Source organism: Taudactylus pleione, unplaced genomic scaffold (assembly GCF_031769625.1).
Source record: "Taudactylus pleione unplaced genomic scaffold, aTauple2 ptg000400l, whole genome shotgun sequence".
In the NCBI taxonomy this organism is placed as follows: Eukaryota; Metazoa; Chordata; class Amphibia; order Anura; family Myobatrachidae; genus Taudactylus; species Taudactylus pleione.
Window position 1 is genome coordinate 6,392,841 of NW_028284802.1, and position 19,739 is coordinate 6,412,579.

Consider the following 19,739-nt stretch of genomic DNA (forward strand, 5'->3'; position numbering starts at 1 on the left):
TTCCAGTCAATTTAGACCATATCACAGCTTATAATATTGTTTTCAACATTATTGGCCAAAGGTTGCAGTGAGCTGACTGGTTACTAAGCGACAAAGCAGCGGCACAACGACACAGACACCACAGTATAAAGCACATCTATGACACATTGCCACACAGCAGTGGCAGAAATGAAAAGTAGTGCACCCACCCAGTGGGGTACGGCCAGCAGAGTCATAGTACTTGTTTACAAAGTGGGCTACGGCCCTAGGAGTCACAGTGCACAATCTTATTAGCATTACACCGCACATAGGGCCTGATTCACATTACACCATAAAGTAGTGTCTCTTATTTATGTTACGACACACAGTAGTGCCCCTTTTACACAATGCCCACAGTAGTGACCCTTTTACACAATGCCCACAGTAGCGGTGTCCCTTACACAATGTCCCCCAGCAGTGGTGCCCCCTATGCAGTCCCCTTAGTAGTAGGGTCCACTATGCAGTGCCCCCAGTAGAATGCCCCCCAGTAGTATGCCCCCCATTAGCAGGCCCCCCCAGTAGTATGCCCCCCATTAGCAGGCCCCCCCAGTAGTATGCCCCCCATTAGCATGCCACCCAGTAGTATGCCCCCCCAGTAGTATGGCTCCCCCAGTAGTAGGCTGCCCCAGTAGCAGGCCCCCCCAGTAGTAGGCTGCCCCAGTAGTAGCCCCCCCTGTAGTATGGGCCCCCCCTGTAGTAGGCTGCCCCAGTAGCAGCCCCCCCCAGTAGTAGTAAGCCCCCCCAGTAGTATGGCCCCCCCCAGTAGCAGGCCCCTCAGTAGTATGGCCCCCCCAGTAGCAGACCCCCCCCAGTAGTATAGCCCCCCCCAGTAGCAGGCCCCTCTGTAGTATGGCCCCCCCAGTAGTATAGCCCCGCCCAGTAGCAGACCCCCCCCCAGTAGTGCAGACCCCCCCAGTAGTATAGTCCCCCCCCAGTAGCAGGCCCCTCTGTAGTATGGCCCCCCAATAGTGCAGATCCCCCCAGTAGTATGGCCCCCCCAGTAGCAGACCCCCCCCCAGTAGTATAGCCCCCCCCAGTAGCAGGCCCCTCTGTAGTATGGCCCCCCCAGTAGTATTGCCCCCCCCAGTAGCAGACCCCCCCCCAGTAGTGCAGACCCCCCCCCAGTAGTATAGCCCCCCCCCAGTAGCAGGCCCCTCTGTAGTATGGCCCCCCAAGTAGTATAGCCCCCCCCCAGTAGCAGACCCCCCCCCAGTAGCGCCCCCGGACCTTTGACAAGTAAAAAAATAAAAAAAATAAAACTTACCTGATTCCCCGCTCCCGCGCCGTCCGCTCTGTCACACGCTGAGGAGGGAGCCGGAAGACGGAGCTCATGTGTGAGCTCCAGCAGGCTCCCTCCGTGCAGCAGCCAATGAGAGTCTGTGAGACTCTCATTGGCTGCTGTAACAAACACACAGCTGCCGCTGGCGGCTGTGTGTCTGTGTCTGTGTAGGGCAGAGCGCTATCACTGCGCTCTGCCCTACACGCGAGGAGACCTGATGTCGGATTCTCTAGTGAGAATCCGACATCAGGCGGCCGCCGTTCGGCCCCGAACGGGGATCCGAGTCAGGCGGTGAACACCCGAACAGGGTTCGGGTGGACTCGGATCCCCAATGTTCGGAGCGGTTCGGATTCCACAGAATCCGAACCGCTCATCTCTAATTTTAATAGGGGGCGTGGCTAAATGCCGCAATTCATGAAGAATCGAGTCATTAACCCCCCCCCCCCTTACTCAGGGACCCACGATCGCTGCAGAAATTTTCCACATTCTGCCCACTTCAATAGGTAACTGTGGTCAATTCTTATAACTATATATTATTATATATCAGCCTTCCATGCTGAGCCTGCATTGACTCTATTCTCATCCATGAGATCAGTTTCACTGGATCCCTCTTGTGGTGGAATTTTGGAAGATCTATCATAAATAGTTATTATTTATATCTTTCCTCAAGTATTACCCAGAGACTCTCACACTTCACAACACATATTCTTCTTATTCTTGTCTAAGTATAATGAAGCTCTGAGGTGTGCAGACAATCGCAAGACCAAATCCAGTTTTGTTCTCTGATATAATGTGACGATATTCCTAATGGCTGCCTAGGTCCATAGGAGGGACGGTACCTGGCGGTGACCCAAATTTTCTCCTAAGTTGGCACAATAAATGGGAATTCTCTAAGAATTGTTTTTCATGCTCCACACCTACTACACTTCTCAAACTCAGAATGGGGAAAGATAAGAAACAAAGGTCCAAGTCTGAAGTCGGTTGTAAAATAGACAGTGGATCCCATCAAGATTTGCGTCAGTTCCTGAAGCCCACTGGTACAAATACCATAGGCAAGACCTCCACACCAACCGCCCCTAATATCTCTTTTCCAGACAGAATGTCACCGGAAATTGCTCAGTCTTCCAGTCCTTCTGCTACTACCTTCCGAGACGAGATCAGTGAAATTCTTGCCCACGTTCGATCACTGCCTACGAAACAGGATTTTCAGTCCCTGGAGACCAGGCTTCAGTCTACTATTCACCAGGAAGTGGCTACCATTCAATCAGATATGGCCGAATTGGCAACTAGGATTGACAGTCTGGAAGATCAAACAGAGGTATCCGCTTATACTTTTCTCCAATTTACAGATATACTTTCTCACCAACAATCTGAGATACGCTCTCTCAAATCACGCATGGATGACTTAGATAATCGCAGCAGATGCAATAATATCAGAGTACGAGGCCTGCCTGAAGGTGTAACGCAATCTAATCTCACGGATGCACTTACGAAGATCTTTGGCGAGATTCTTGGCCTTGATCCTAACAGTGGAATCCTGTTTGATAGAGCACATCGTGCACTCCGTCCTAAAGGGATACCCACCGACAAACCCCGTGATGTCATCTGCCGCCTTCATTATCATACTCAAAAGGAAGCCATCTTGCAGGAGGTCCGTCAACTTGAAGAGGTTGACTTTAATGGTAATAAAGTTCAGCTGTTTCCCGATCTATCATGGTATACTTTGCAACAAAGGAAAGGAAAGCCTTGAGACCACTAACTGAACAACTCCGCAAGCATTCCCTGCGATATTGTTTTCCGTTCAACCTACAAAATTACTCACAATGGGAAAAATATCGTTCTCCATACTCCAGCAGATCTTCCTTCCTTCTTTACGGCTTTGGGTATAGATCCGGTGGCACTTCCTGATTGGGAGGCTTTACACAGCCCCTTGGGTGATTCCTTCTCTCCCTCCTGAAGGTGTACGCTGGCAACGAGTATCTAATTCAAAGAAGAAGACACAAAGTCTGTCTCTCCCAGTGTCCTCTGAAGAGACTTGAACATCTCATCTCATGTAGATATTGGTGAGATTGTTCTGGCTTTTCCTTGTCTAATAAGGACTTGGGTCCCAATCTTATAGTGAAATGCCTCTAAGCTAATTACGTATTTTGGTGATCTTCATGCATTCCTTAAAATCGTAATAGTTAATGATATGTCTTATCTTTACGTGCCTGTAAGTTTCAAATTATATATTATTTCTTTAATATTCCCGTAGTAGGAGTTAACTTTGGCCCTCATTCAGAGCCGTACGCTCTGAGCAGAGCGCACGCTCTGAATGAGGGCCGCCCTCCATAATTATGGAGCGTCCTCCTGGACGCTCGTATAGCTGTGGGTCACCACCCACAGCCTGTACGAGCGTGCAGTTTGATGGCCGTGATGGTCTTGACCATCGCGACCATCGCCACTGCGAGCCTGAGCCTGTGGTTGAGGTTTTCAACCGCAAGGCCCGGAGTGATTTTGGCTCTATCAGAGCCAAAATCACTCCCACTGACATCACTTGGGAATGCCCCCGTCAGGGAGGCACGCCCCCGGCACGCCCACCAAAGGGGGCGTGCTGTCGATCAACATCGACAGCACGCCCCCTTTGATCAGACACAACGAGCGAAGGAAAGTCCTTCGCTCGTCGCGTCTGGCGCATGCGCACGACGGAGCTCCCGCCGTCGTGCGCATGCGTAGTGCACAACATCGACCCACTTGCGAGCGGACAGCCGCTTGCGAGTGGGTCTGAATCAAGCCCTTTGTTTCATATTCATATGTATGAATAGGTTGTTGTTATTACCATCCCTCCGAACCTCTTAGTGCTGCATTCTACAATATCCTGGACATGGAGCAGATTTTCGTCTCCTGGTTGTCCAGATGCAGCAATTTGATGTCTCAATTTTTGTTTATATTTACGTGATTTCTTTTTTTTGTGATTATGTTTTCTTTTTTTTTCTCTTTTTTCCTTCCCTCTCCTTAAATTGGCCCCTTGACCCTCTCCGTGACACTTCCAATAAAGCATCAAATAGGCTGGGGAAGGAGTTCAGGCGAATGAGACGCACCCTTCATGACCATCAACTGGCTGACACCAGGTGGATCACCCATCCGGCTGATTCTGATTTCACCTTCTTCTCCCGCCCGCACCACTCTTATACAAGAATTGATTACCTTTTTTTAAGTCATCGACATTTACATCTTATGTCTGACACTTCAATAGGTCCAGTCACGTGGTCCGATCATGCCCCAAGTTTTCCTTACACTTTCTCTTCCTCAGCGCTAGCTTAACCCTTGGTCATGGCGTTTTAATGATCTTCTCCTGCAAGATGATTATTGTAAGTCCCAGATTGAGGCCTCATTAGTCTCTTATATTGAACAGAATGATCAGGATGATATCTCTAAGGTAACGGTCTGGGAGGCTCATAAATGCGTTTTGTGGGGCACATGTATACAGCTAGGTTCTTCTTTAAAAAAAACAGAAAACACAACAAAGAGAGGCCCTTCTCGCTGAGATCAAATCCCTAGAAACTTCTCATAAAGCCTCTTTGTCCCCACATTACTACACCAAGTTGGAGGAGGCTAGGTCTGCCCTCCATAAACTTTCTATGGATAGTATCAAGTTGTCCTACCGTAAATGCCGTAGCCGCTTCTACCAATGGGGTAATAAACCGGGAAAGATGTTGGCTAGGGCATTACGTGAGCAGTGTGCTATCACATTTATTCAAGCCATAAAAGACGAATTTGGTCAGACCCATAATGAAACCAAAGGTATTGCTGAGTCTTTTTGTTCATACTACACTAAACTTTACAACTTAAAGAACTCAGGACGTGACTCGGATATTTTTACTCATCGAGAGGCCACTTCGTCATACCTTCAATCGCTTGACTATCCTACACTGTCCCAAGATGAGATTGATACTCTCGATTTGCCTTTTCTTGTTGAGTAGGTAGATTGGGCGATCTCCTCTTCTCCAGCTGGTAAGAGCCCCGGCCCAGATGGTTTCTCTACGGCTTACTACAAGGCTTTTAAGGGTAGTTTGGCTCCCCTCCTGACTCGTGCCTACAGCTCGATCTCGGACAGGGCTCGTTTCTCCAAACAATCGCTGGAGGCACATATCACAGTCCTACCCAAGGAAGGTAAAGACCCCCACCTATTGCCCTAATTACAGGCCTATCTCACTCCTAAACATTGACTTAAAGATTTTTGCTAAACTCCTAGCTAACCGGCTGAGAATTCTTTTGCCCAACTTGATTCATGATGATCAGGTGGGCTTTGTCTTAGGCCATGAGGCAAGAGACAATACCACTAAAGTCATCAATTTAATACACCAGGCCCATCTCTCATCTTCTCAGTCTATCATCTTATCGACTGACGCAGAAAAGGCTTTCGACAGGGTTGACTGGGAGTTTATGTCAGGTCTTTTGCACCACTTGGGTTTAGGGCCTGCCTGCCTACAAAGAATTTTGGCTTTATATGATGCTCCCACAGCGAGAATCAGGGTAAATGGATCTCTGTTTGATTCATTTGCTATATCGAATTGCACGAGGCAGGGGTGTCCACTCTCCCCTTCTTTGTTCTTTGTATGGAAGCTCTAGCAAGGGCTATTCGACTTAATGTAAATATCTCCGGAATCCACATAGGGGGTCGGGAACATAAACAAGCCCTTTTCGCGGACGACCTCCTAGCATTAATTACTAATCCGACTATTTCTCTCCCGAACCTTATACTAGAATTCCAGAAATTTGGTATACTTTCAAATTTTAAAATTAATCACTCCAAATCAGTAGCTATGAGTTTGACTGCACCTCCTTCCTTGGTAAGCTCTTTGAAACAATCCTTCTCCTTTGTTTGGCACCCCACTAGACTTAAATATTTAGGAGTCTATTTGACTAAAGATCTATCCCAACTGTTCTCGAATAACTTCACTCCATTACTACAAGCTATTCGTAACAATTATACTAGATGGTGCACCAATCGTCTATCCTGGATCGGTAGGATTAACGTGGTGAAAAGGAATTCCCTGCCCAAAATTTTATACCTAATGCAAACCCTTCCAATTCATATTCCCCCTTCATGGTTTGCAGATATTGAGCGTCTTATACGTAGGTTTGTTTGGAACAATTCCACACCACGTTTTAAACATTCTATCTTATACCGTCGTAAACGCGATGGTGATTTGCAACTTCCCCACATCACTAGCTATTACCACGCTATCATGCTTAATCGTGTTCTGGAGTGGACTCGTGCGAAGGGTTTCAAACAGTGGATTATGTTGGAGGAAAGCAGTCTGGCTCAGGCTATAGAAATTGTCCCCTGGCTTCCCAGACTCCCAACTGTCAAACACCCCACTATAACACCCACATTACGTTGTTGGAAGAAACTACGACGTCTCACCCATATTTTGTCTATTGTTTCCCCTCTCACATCTTTTCTAGGCAACTCCGACTTCTCTCCGGGGCTCTCCATACTTTCATTTAACAACTGGATGATTAATGGCCACTTTAGATTGGGTCAGATGGTTTGTTCATCAGGGGTGCGTCCGTTTGCAGAGTTACAGGAAACATGGAATTTCCCTCCAAATACGACATTTCATTGCCTCTTCATGCAAGCTTACTGATCTTACTAGGTCCCTCACCTTGTTCGAATCCTTGTGCTCAGCCTCTCAAACTCCGTCTCACACTGTATCCACATTATATTCTATAATTATTGAAAATTTGTTTAAACTGTCCACTTTATTTACTAAAAGTATGGGAAAAAGAACTCCAGGATAAAGTCCAGGACATCGATTGGGAGTTGGTATTTGCATAGCTACTCTCGAAACTCTTTATAAAGTTATGTCCCGCTGGTATAGATATCCTGTACTTCTAAATAAAATGTTTCCACAAGTGACAAAGTTTTGCTGGAGATGTAATTCTGCTCCAGGTAGCCTTCTCCATATATGGTGGGATTGTCCTTCCTTAGCCCCATTTTGGATGAATGTGTTTGAATGCTGTAGATCAATTCTTGGGAGGGGAGATCCCTAGAGATCCTGTTTTCTGGCTTTTAAACATAACTTCATCTTCTACGGCCTCCTACAAGATTTCCTTACTAAGGCATTTAAACAATGCGGCTATAGCTGTCATCCCTGTTCTGTGGAAATCTACCTCCCCTCCATCCATAAAGGACTGGTTTAAGAGGATAGATTATTACATGGAAATGGAAGACATATCATTCTCTAAGGGTAGACCTACCGACTTTACTGCCACATGGCACCCTTGGCTGATGTTCAAAATGTCCACATTATTCAACAAGTTTAATGGTTTGCATACCACTTCCGTATCAGCTCCTTCTTGACTCAGATCTGTTTTATTGTGGGACCACTAACAAATGTGTAACTGAGCCCTTTTTGAAGCACTGACAAACTGTCCGCCTTGACTAATCTTTTTTTTTCCACTGATCATTCCCTTTTTCCCCTCTGACTGCCCTTCCTTTTTCTTGTCTTTTTTTTCTTGTCTGGTTTATTCTTTTATTCTTAGTATTTATTTTTCTTATTTCTGTTTATTGATTTATTGTAATTTTTTGTGTTAATTTACTATTGTACTATAAGTCTGTTTATGTTATTCAAAATGGAATAACTTATTGTTAGTATCTACATCCATTTAATTTTTTGTATTCCATTGAGATGTACCTTGTCTTCTTCAATAAAAATCAGTTTGCATAAAAAAATAAACATTTGTTAACATTATTTTTACCAAAATAAAGTGAAAAAAGGGTGTTTTAACACCCTTTTAACATTATTTTAGTTTCACATAAATTTACTAAAGGGCAATTGGAGTAGAATTCGTAAATTTCTGCTCCAAGCCCTAATTATCACATATTTTTAGTAAGCAGATCACATTTCCCATAATTGTAATGAGAAATGCGATCTGCCTGAGATTTACTAGAAATAAATTGTAAAAAAATACTGGGGGGGAAGCCCTGTGATAACAACGTCACCTGGAGATGGCGTTATCCAGGGTTTTCCCCCGTTCCCTGACTCCTATAGCAACTATATTGGGCATTAGATAGATTTAAATAATATTTATATATGTGAAACAAAGTATTATGATCAATACATGTTTGTTATAATAAAGAAAGTCTTTTTATTGTTATTCACATTTATTGATCATAATACTTTGTTTCACACATATAAATATTATTTAAATATATCTAATACCCAATATAGTTGCTATAGATACTTTGTATCTAAATAGTGTCTGACTATAGTATCGGAGAACTGTTTTAACTGTTGCGCACATAACAACTACTGAGCATATACTGCCAAACTCTATCTATACACAGGGTATTGGAGGATTGTTTTAAACTGAGATACATTGTGCTTAAAGTATCTATAGCAATTGGACTATATTGGGCATTAGATATATGTAAATTATATATATATGTGTGTGTGTGAAACAAAGTATTATGATCAATAATGTTTGTTATAATAAAGGAAGCCTTTTTATTGTTATTCAATCAATTGTACACCAATAAAGTTTCCACCTTAATGCAATCAAAAATATAGGAAAGTCTCTATTTGAATGTTCTTGCGTTGCTGGCCACTCTTGTACACACTTTCCGGTTCTTGTGTTGCTGACCACTCTTGTACACACTTTCCGGTTCTTACGTTGCTAACCACTCTTGTACACACCTTCCGGTTCCTACGTTGCTGATCACTCTTGTACACACCTTCCGGTTCTTACGTTGCTGACCACTCTTGTACACACCTTCCGGTTCTTACGTTGCTGACCACTCTTGTACACACCTTCCGGTTCTTACGTTGCTGACCACTCTTGTACACACCTTCCGGTTCTTACGTTGCTGACCACTCTTGTACACACCTTCCGGTTCTTACGTTGCTGATCACTCTTGTACACACCTTCCGGTTCTTACGTTGCTGATCACTCTTGTACACACCTTCCGGTTCTTACGTTGCTGACCACTCTTGTACACACCTTCCGGTTCTTACGTTGCTGATCACTCTTGTACACACCTTCCGGTTCTTACGTTGCTGACCACTCTTGTACACACCTTCCGGTTCTTGTGTTGCAAAGAGACACAAGATAGAGACATGCAGAGAGGAAGGAGAGTGGAAATAGAAATGAGAGGAGAGAGTGAGAAAGAAAAGAGAGGGAGAGAGTGAGAAAAGAGAGGGCATGAGACGAAAGAAGGGGGTGAGACGAAAGAAGGGGGTGAGACAAAAGAAGGGGGTGAGACAAAAGAAGGGGGTGAGACAAAAGAAGGGGGTGAGACAAAAGAAGGGGGTGAGACAAAAGAAGGGGGTGAGACAATAGAAAGAGGAGGATGAGAGGAGAGGGAGAGAGAGAGACAGAGAGGGGGTGAGACGAACGAGGGGGTGAGACGAACGAGGGGGTGAGACGAAAAGAAGGGGTCGTGAGACGAACGAGGGGACGAGACGAACGAGGGGACGAGACGAACGAGGGGACGAGACGAACGAGGGGACGAGACGAACGAGGGGACGAGACGAACGAGGGGACGAGACGAACGAGGGGACGAGACGAACGAGGGGACGAGACGAAAGGGGACGAGACGAAAGAGGGGACGAAACGAAAGAAGGGGCATGAGACAAAAGAAGGGGCATGAGACAAAAGAAGGGGCATGAGACAAAAGAAGGGGCATGAGACAAAAGAAGGGACATGAGACAAAAGAAGGGGCATGAGACAAAGTGAGACACACTGAGAAAGAAAGAGGAGACAGAGACACAGACAGAGAATAGGAGATAGACAGAGCAGAGAGACAGAGACATGCATAGAGGGAGGAGAGAGGAAATAGAAAGAGGAGGATGAACGGAGAGGGTGGAAGGAGAGTGGATGGAAAGAAAAAAGTGGAAGGGAGACACATATAGTGGAAGAGAGACAAGCACACAGAGAGACAGGGGGCCTAATGCAGAGTCGCACGCAAAGCGGCCACATCCGCGGATCGTCACACCGCACACGCTTACACGGCTGCCTGAGGCGCACATTCGCATCTCTGCAAACCTATGGGGCTATTCAGAGTTACACAGAAGTCAGACGAATCTCCACTTGTGGCTAAACGGGTGCAGCTGGGCGACGATTTAGCATACGTTTGCCATGGGTGTGTAGCAGAATTGTGGTCAACTCAAAGGTAAGCATACGGAAATATCTGGCTACTTCAGATACCCCTCTGGCACCCAGGAAAGGGCAGGTGCAGGTAATGATGGCGGTCGCTCTCACAGTGGATGTATAGGGGTTGTGTAGCCGCATAGATGAATTCTGAATATGGACAGAAATATGAAGCTATTTTCAAGCCTCCATTGTGTCCACTTTTTTATATGCGTCTCTGAACTAGGCGCAGAGTCTGTAACAAGTCGCCCACACTAAGTAGACCAGCCACCTACATTGAGATGAACCGATAATCAGCCGGTCACTTCCCTACAAACACAAGGCTATAGACGTCACCAGCTGCTGGCGTTATTCTACGTTCTCATGAATATATATTTACACCATTAGATCACTGTGTACAGTGTGTAGTGTAATGGATACGCTGGCACACTACTGTACCTACACAGAGATAATGCTAGGCTGTTGGAAGTTACCATTCAGCGCATGCAGATAAACTTATCTCTTGTGATAAGGGTAACAGGTCTGTGTCAGACATCTTTAGAATACGTGTGCAGAGTGCTGTGACTGCATAGCAATGCGTTAAGGCTGAACAGTAATTTCTGATTGTATTGCAGCACACACAGCATGAAGGAAAGCATGAAGGAATAGTCCTGGGCTTACAGCATACAGGGACAGCGGCAGATTTGTCCCAGTCTTTTACCCTTGTAAAGTGTTTGTAAATGAACAACACACATGGGTGTAACTACCATAAATGCAAGGAGTGCAGCTGCTTTGGGGCTCAGGGCATGATTCAGACATGGAAGCAACGCCGTAATCGCACGCAGACGAAAGGGACCAGATAAGCAAATCCCGCGATCACACGGCATGGCTTAAAGACGCCCTCTATGTCTTAGCTTGCGGCGTCTATGCGATCGCATGCTGGGCTAATGCCGCCCCTTTTCCCTTTGCAGCACACGTCATCTCCAGGATAAGACAATCGGTAACATCGAGAACCATCGGCTGTATACACAGTGCTTGAGGTAGACCCTATGCTACCTCAAGCACAGCAAATGCTTCAGTCAAAAAAAGAGCCAGGTGACGTGTACAATGACGCTCCACTTTAATTATGCACGCCCTTAAATTGGTGTAAAAACTCCCCACCACGCCGGCGATAGTGCAAGCACACCCAGCTTACATAGACCTGCCCCAGACACCACCCACTGACGCCCCATTCCGTCACTCAAACTAGCGCTCTGGAAGTATGCAAGAGAGCGATCGTTTCCCGAATGCAGTGACTTATACGCATGTGTAGTTTGCAACAATCGGCCGGCTGCGTGTGAGCGCGGCGTTGCGTCCGGGTCTGAATGGGGCCCTCAGAGGTGAGAGGGCCCATCTTCCTTGTCAAATTTACATGTGTTATATACATTTTCACCATTGGGTGGTAAATCGGGGCCCTTACAAGCTTTTGCTATGGGGCCTTCAAGTACCTAGTTACACCCCTAACAGCACAGCTTCTCTTGTTCTGGGATCAGGTCTCAGCAACGGTTCTATTACTTTATACTGTAGAAAGTAAAGGGACCCAGGTCACTTCAGTCTAGCCACTTGTCTCCCTAGTCCCGATCCTGTACTCTGTCCCACCCCACCCCTCTCTCAGGGCCTGATTCAGAGCCGCTCGTAAGCGGACGCTCGTTCGCTCCGAGCGATGTTCGCACATCTGCGCATGCGTATGGGTTGTAATGCGCATGCGCCAACCAGTCAGTGCGGTCGGAAATCGTGTGCTCGCAAAATAGCGAATGCCTGCTAATTTGAGTGACAGGATGAGGCGTTTGTGGGTGGTAACAGGGGAAGGTGCTTGAAAACGGGGAGTGGAGATCCCAACGCAGGCTTGCAAACGGGCAAAATGGGCGTTTTAAGGGTGTGCATGATTAACAAAGCAGTGTCATCGACCACGTCACTTGGTTGTCTTTTAGCTTGAACTGCTCGCATGATTGCGGTAGGAAAATGCTACCACAAGAATTGCGAGCAGTTCATACGCCGTTCGATGTACTCGATTAATGTAATAAATAGCGGAGATGACGTATGATGCGAGCGGCCTGGGGGCATCTTTACAAAATAGCGAGCGCATGTTTCGTTCTTTCGCTCAGACATAGAGGCGTCAACAGACTGCAAAGAGCGAGCGCTCAATTTAAATAGCCATCCCCTTTTTCTGAACGAGCGTCCGCAAATAGCGTCCGGCTCTGAATCAGGCCCTCAGTCCACTGGTCTGCCCCATCCCACCCCCGCTCTGTTCAGCCCCGCCCCACTCTCTGTCCCACCCTCCCCCCACTCTATTCTGCTCCATCCCGCCTCCACCCTCCTTTAAAAGAGCAGCCGCTGGAAGGGGGTGCGCCCCAGCTGCCACTGCACATGCATGTTGAAGACAGGACAGACTTGAGCAGATTATAAATATATTATATACAGTATATTATATAATTGTATATAAATCCAATGATGCGGCAATCCATTCATTTAAGTGATATCATTTATTGGCAAAACACCAAGCAACGTTTCAGTGCTTCACCGGCACTATGATCAGGCTAAAAGGCCGTGCCGGTGAAGCACTGAAACGTTGCTTGGTGTTTTGCCAATAAATGGTATCACTAAAATGAATGGAGTGCGGCATCATTGGATATGTATGTTCGTTTATCTATGCGAACTTCCGTTTGGAGTTTTGGACCGAGCTCCAGCAAATTTGGCATGGTGGTGTAGTTACCCCAGGATTAGATTTTTGCCTAGGTTTGAACCTCATCAGGGCCACACACTGTCACACAATCCCATAAAACCGTGACACTCTTAAATTACACAGGTTCTGGGGCTGAGGGGCTGGCTTCATACACACACTGCCACACTCTCATTTTTTTCAAAGTGCTGTGTTATATCACTTTTCCAATAGCCGCATACATAAAATATGGAGTTAGTCAGTTTCTATTATAAACTTTGACATTAAACAGTATGCATTATTATCATTTCACTCACTGTCTCATCTTACACAGCCGCCACGGGGGTGGCTCATGAGAAGCTCAGCACTCGATTCATTCAGACTATGGCAGACAGAATAATCAATCCACAATCTTTGATCCTAGCAATGCGTTTTATCCAAGTTGCAGACTTCTTCAAGAAGAAATCTGCAACTCAGATGAAAACGCGTCTGGTGCTCCACATTCTTGCCTTCATAGACTCATTTTATTCTGAACCAAATTTTTTGTTGCATGTCTAAATTTATGTAGATTGTAGTGCGATATTACCAACTGAATTCACATTGCGAATTCAGCCAATATCACAGGGATTTTCTAAAAATCCCTTGCAGTGACAGAGCTTGCGATAAAGCTCTGTCCCTGTGAATCCCCTCTGCATACCTATCATGGTATTGTCGCAAAAAATTACACTTACCTGTAGTGATCGGGCCATCGGTGATGTCCTCCGTGGCTCCGGTCAGCTGACATCCCATCCTGCACTGGGAACCTGTCAGGTGACGACCGGGCCCCAGTGCAGCATGGGAGACCAGCTGACCGGAGGGAAGACATCACCCGGAGTCCCGATCACCGGTCCCTGGACTCAGGTGAGTTTTTTTTACAGTGAATCAGCGTGTGCTCTGCCCGCAAGAGCGGAGCAGGAGTCCGGTAACCGGGGGATTCCCTGGATAACAGCGTTATTATTACAGGGCTTTCCCCGGTATTTTTTCACAATTTATTTTTAGCAACTTTTGCCAGATCACATTTCCAATTACAATTATGGGAAATGCGATCTGCTTACTAAAAATAAGTGATAATTAGGGCTTGGAGTAGAATTTTACGAATTCAACTCAAATTGCCCTTTAGTAACTTTAGGTGATACTAAAATAATGTGAAAAGGATGTGAAAACACAGTTTTTCACTTTATTTTAGTAAAAATAATGTTAATAAATAGTGCCCATAATGTATATAATCTTCATAAATAAAAATTGCCTATGTTTTTAGCTTTAATATTTTTAATGAAGTAAATAAATTATTGTGTAGATAACCAGTGGATTAGCGGCAGTTAAAACACTTTCTACATATAAAACTTAACACAGGCTACTTATCACTTTATGCACATGCATCACATTATTTGATAATATTGTATTACATTACAAGTCACGTTACACATGACGCGGGAGCTCTGTGTGACTCTGTAGCGCTGAGCGTATCTTCGTGCAACATTTTACCTTCAAAATGTGTCTTATCTGCATAGTGATGAAATTCGATAGCACAAGCAGCTTCTGCTGATTAAAATGACATGCAGCATGACTATGTTCTGTGTGCTACTGCGGGTGTATGTATCTGCGTGTGAGACGTTACACTGTAATGGAGTCCTTGCTAATAATAGCATGCAGAGCAGGAGTCTATGGAATGGCACATACAGAACTATGTGCAGTACGTGCGCTCATAGCCGACAGAGAACTGTACAGTGTGTATACGTTACACACATAACATACAGCATATCAGTATAATGGTGCGTACACACGGTATGACTTATGAGCGACTTGAATGATAACTATATCATTCATATCATTATCGTTCCCTCTTTAGCAGTCACCAACCTGACAACGACCAACGATGCGCGTTCCCGCATGAACGATAACGATATCTATGGTCGACAGTACATGCAGGCCAACTTGGACGATTTTCTCTAGATTGGCCTGTAAAAACATGGCTGCACTGAAATATCTATCATAGATAGATATCTATGATAGATATTGGGTGTACACACTGATCAATATCTATGATAGATATTGGGTGTACACCCAATATCTATCATAGATATCGATCAGTGTGTACACCCAATATCTATCATATCTATCAGTGTGTACACCCAATATCTATCATAGATATCGATCAGTGCGTACACCCAATATCTATCATATCTATCAGTGTGTACACCCAATATCTATCATAGATATCGATCAGTGTGTACACCCAATATCTATCAGTGTGTACACCCAATATCTATCATAGATATCTATCAGTGTGTACACCCAATATCTATCATATCTATCAGTGTGTACACCCAATATCTATCATAGATATCTATCAGTGTGTACACCCAATGTCTATCATAGATATCTATCAGTGTGTACACCCAATGTCTATCATAGATATCTATCAGTGTGTACACCCAATATCTATCATATCTATCAGTGTGTACACCCAATATCTATCATAGATATCGATCAGTGTGTACACCCAATATCTATCATATCTATCAGTGTGTACACCCAATATCTATAATAGATATCTATCAGTGTGTACACCCAATGTCTATCATAGATATCGATCAGTGTGTACACCCAATGTCTATCATAGATATCTATCAGTGTGTACACCCAATGTCTATCACAGATATCTATCAGTGTGTACAACCAATATCTGTCATAGATATCTATCCATGTGTACAACCAATATCTATCATAGATCTCTATCAGTGTGTACACCCAATATCGTTTGCCCTGCCCCACAGAAAGTTGGAGGGAAATCTATTGGTGCATACACATGGTCCAACTTAAAAGAACGATATAAACGATAACGATATCGTTATCGATTGATCATTTATATCGTTCTATTTTTCAACCCCTCTAACGACCAAACGATGGTCGATGCGTGGGCACAGATGGTCGATATCAATCTCGACCAACGCCCCGTGCACGCAGGCCAACATCGTTGATCGCTGGATCGTTAAGTCATTAAGGGGTTGGTGCATGTTGCTGGATGTTCGATATCGTACATCCCGCACATGAACTACGATCAGACAACGATATCTGATCGTTGTCTGATCGACCAGTGTGTACGGGCCATATCAGTGGTATCTTTGGTTGTGTAGGTTGTACCATGTGTATGCAGCGAAGAGTCTGTGTTTGGAAGCAGGAGAAGTGGTGGGGTGAGAACTACTTACTGTATATGGGGACAAGCTTAGTATTCTTACCTAAGATTCCAACCACCATATAGCCGAGGATGAACAGCATAAACAGGGCACAGCAGATTATGTCTGTGCAGCTCCTAGAGGGAGGAACAGAGGTGGACAATTAGCAATGACAGATAAGCAGAGACACACACAGGCCTGGATCTAATGAAATTACAAAGCTGCACAATTACAACCAAATCCTCCTATCAGACCTTTCATCCCAACTTGCTCCATTTGAAGTATAATGCCAATTGTGCCAAAAACGTCATTCGTTAATTCTCAAGTGTCTGTCCTGCTATTAGGGTGGCCGATCCAGGGCCGTTTTTTTATTCAGAATTGAAAAATGCATAAACCTGGGAATCCCTGGATTGTCTTGGTAGCAAAAAAAATATATACTGTATATCATTAATGTCTCCCGCCCAGCCCCCACTGTGACTCACCCTCCTTTCTGTTGTGGGATGAGCGGGCGAGCAGCGTGGCATACAGTGGGCTGGAGAAGGGTGGGTGGGCTTTGACCACTTAACTGACGATTGTTTTTTTCTAAAAACTGCTCCGAAATTTTTTTCTTTATGAGTGAATTAGGTGAGGAACATCTATTTTAACTTATCCAAAATGATTTCATACAAAAAAAAAGTTTTTTTTTTTTTTAATTAAGATTTTTTTTTAAAAAACCATCGTTTTCAAAAATCGGAACCACCATCGGAACATCAGAAACATCGTGACTTTCAACTTGAGACCGTTTTCAGGCACCAGGGTGAGGGAGGAGGTTAGCTTACTTTCCCCCAGCAGCTGCTAAATTCTGCAGGCGCTGGGTGTGGGGTTCTGCATACTGCTGATCAGCAGCACAGTAGACACAGGGGGAGAGGGTGCAGGCAAGCAGGGGGACCGGAAGGTCCCTCTGAGAGCAGCAGCTGTGAGAAAATGCTCTTCCTGCAGTCGCCCTCATGTTTATCTGACTGGTCGACATTTTGCGACCAGAGCAGATAAAGAACTGCCTGGTGCTGTCAGAAAATTGCGACCGTGACAGGCAAGAGGTTAACGGCGGGTGCAGGTGGTCCGGCTGGCAGCTTGACCTCTGACATCACGTCACGCTGTGTACAGCTGTCTGCTGAAGATGCTCATTGCTGCCCGCCATTAAAAAAAAAAAAGCAATGGATGGCTATTCCCGAAATCCCAAGATTGGGAGCCCCAATCCAGGGATTTAGGGCCTGATTCAGAGCCGGGCGCTCTGAACGAGCGCCCGCTCTGAATCAGGGCGTTTTTTTTTTTCTTTGTTGCAGCCTCTTGGCCGCTCGCATAGCTGTGGGTTACCACCCACAGCTTATGCGAACGGCCATGATGATGGTCGCGATGGTCTTGACCATCGGGCTTGCGACGAGACCCTTGCGGTAGGGTCTCGTTGCCGCAAGCCCCAGAGTGCTTTTGGCTCTAACAGAGCAGAAAGCACTCCCACTGACATCACTTGTTATGTCAGTGGGGCCGGCCCCAGACGGTAGGCATTCCCATTCACATCGACAGCACACCCCCTTTGGTACGAGACCCGGAGCGACGGCTTGCCCGTCGCTATCCGGGTCTCGCGCATGCGCACGACGGAGCCGGCTCCGTCGTGCGCATGCGCACTGGGCCACCATTGACCCGCTTGCGAGCGCATAGCGTTCGCGAGCGGGTCTGAATCAGGCCCTTTATCCCGGACAAATTTAGGCCAAAATCCCGGGATCCCGCCTATCCTGATCTTGGGATTAGCCACCCAACCTGCTATTAAATGTATAACACTGGAGGAATTATAAAGCTAAAAACCTTTGTAAAAAGAAACAAAAAAAAAAAAAGGTTATTAAATTCACAAATAGTTTTTAGATGGGATCTAAAATAAAGCTGGAAGGATGGGGGAAGTTTTTTTTCACTATTCCCACTGTAAATCAGAGCCTAAAATGGCTAGTTACAGAGAGTGAACAATTTCTACCAGATACATAGAAAGGGGCTTTCAGTCTACAGATCAAGTATGAGAACTTTTAACATGGCCGGCTCCTGACGTGTTCTGTCAGTGCGGCCGCACAGGGGCACCGGGGCCGGCAGAAGAAAATCCCCGCCCTCCACCCATCAGCTCCAAGTATTAAATATATTGTCAGGGGGAGGGCACAGGGAAAGCACGGGATGGAGCTTGGTGCAGAGATACCCAACGCCGGCCCTGACTTTTACATCATGTATTCTAACATTAATTCACCTGTTGATACAGTCTGTATTGGGTGTAAATTAGATTCATCATGATAGCCTATAAATTATACAGATGTGACAGGCATAAAATGGCTGATAAAGCAGATGGTGCAATCAGATTACTCACCGAGATTTGATGGGACCTTTGAATTTCGGGTCATATTTAGCTGGTTCACCTGTGGGTAAAAGACAGAAGCATTAGCAGACTAGACATTTATGAGTAGTATACAGGGTAAGAGGCAGGATACAGAGGCATAGATCATCATGGGATAACATCACTCCCAACCATCACGATTTCCATGGAACAGTTATGATTTAATGGGACTGTTCCACGATCAGGACATTGGTCCTTTTGCTGGGAGATATTCCTCCGCAATGTGCATTTATTTGGTAAAAATGCCAATTTGCGGGTATTGCCACACCCACTATGATGCAGGTTTTAAAAGTCGGCAACTATCGACATTATACAGCAACTGGCAAACAAAACGGCTGCACACAGTGCTTAATATGTAGATTAAAAAAAGTGCTAGAAGGACATTATTATTTACATTAATTTTTTTTTTTCATAAATGAGTCGCGTATATGGGAAAAGGCAGAAGTGAGGGGATAGAAAGAGATTGATAAATGAAATATGAAAATATATCAATCACAGTGCTCAGCCCACATGTCCCTTGCCTCTAGTTTCTATAAGAGTTTGACCAGATTCTAGGCAGAATAATTTGCCATCTGGGGGCGCTATTGCGCCCTTGCAGGGAATCTCCTCTTGCTGATAACTTGCTTGACTTCCAGTCTTGTACAAACAGTGATTTTGCAGCAAGTAGTAAGTCAAATATTGATCTGATTTATCCCAATTTGTTGGGTAAATAATATGTGATAAGTTTAAAATGGGTTCTGGGCTGGGGTCACTTGAAAGTCCCCCAGTATGGAGAATAAGTGGAGGGCAACTGACCACGAAATACTGTGGTGGGGCACAAGCATAAGACAGAGCAAGTTAACTCTTGCTGGACAACCTCTCGAGTACACAGTGGGAGAGTTCCGGGAATATTTTATTAAGTCATTCAGGGGCGATATATCTCATAGCCATGATCGGGGAAAGTAACACAGTAAGGGAAACGCAGTTAAGGTGCGTATACACTACACCATAAAAATGAGTGATTGA

The 19,739-nt window shown here is 45.2% G+C and overlaps 1 protein-coding gene across 1 annotated transcript in view; it reads right to left on the reverse strand.

The window, feature by feature from the left end:
* Positions 1-19,739, reverse strand: part of SLC44A4 (solute carrier family 44 member 4) — a 119,374-nt gene that overhangs the window by 58,640 nt on the left and 40,995 nt on the right. Inside the window, exons 2-3 of the mRNA XM_088446695.1 lie at positions 18,708-18,756; positions 16,391-16,464 (exon numbers count right to left, since the gene is read on the reverse strand). Coding sequence (XP_088302821.1) covers positions 16,391-16,464; positions 18,708-18,756 — 123 coding nt within the window. The remainder of the gene's footprint in view (positions 1-16,390; positions 16,465-18,707; positions 18,757-19,739) is intronic.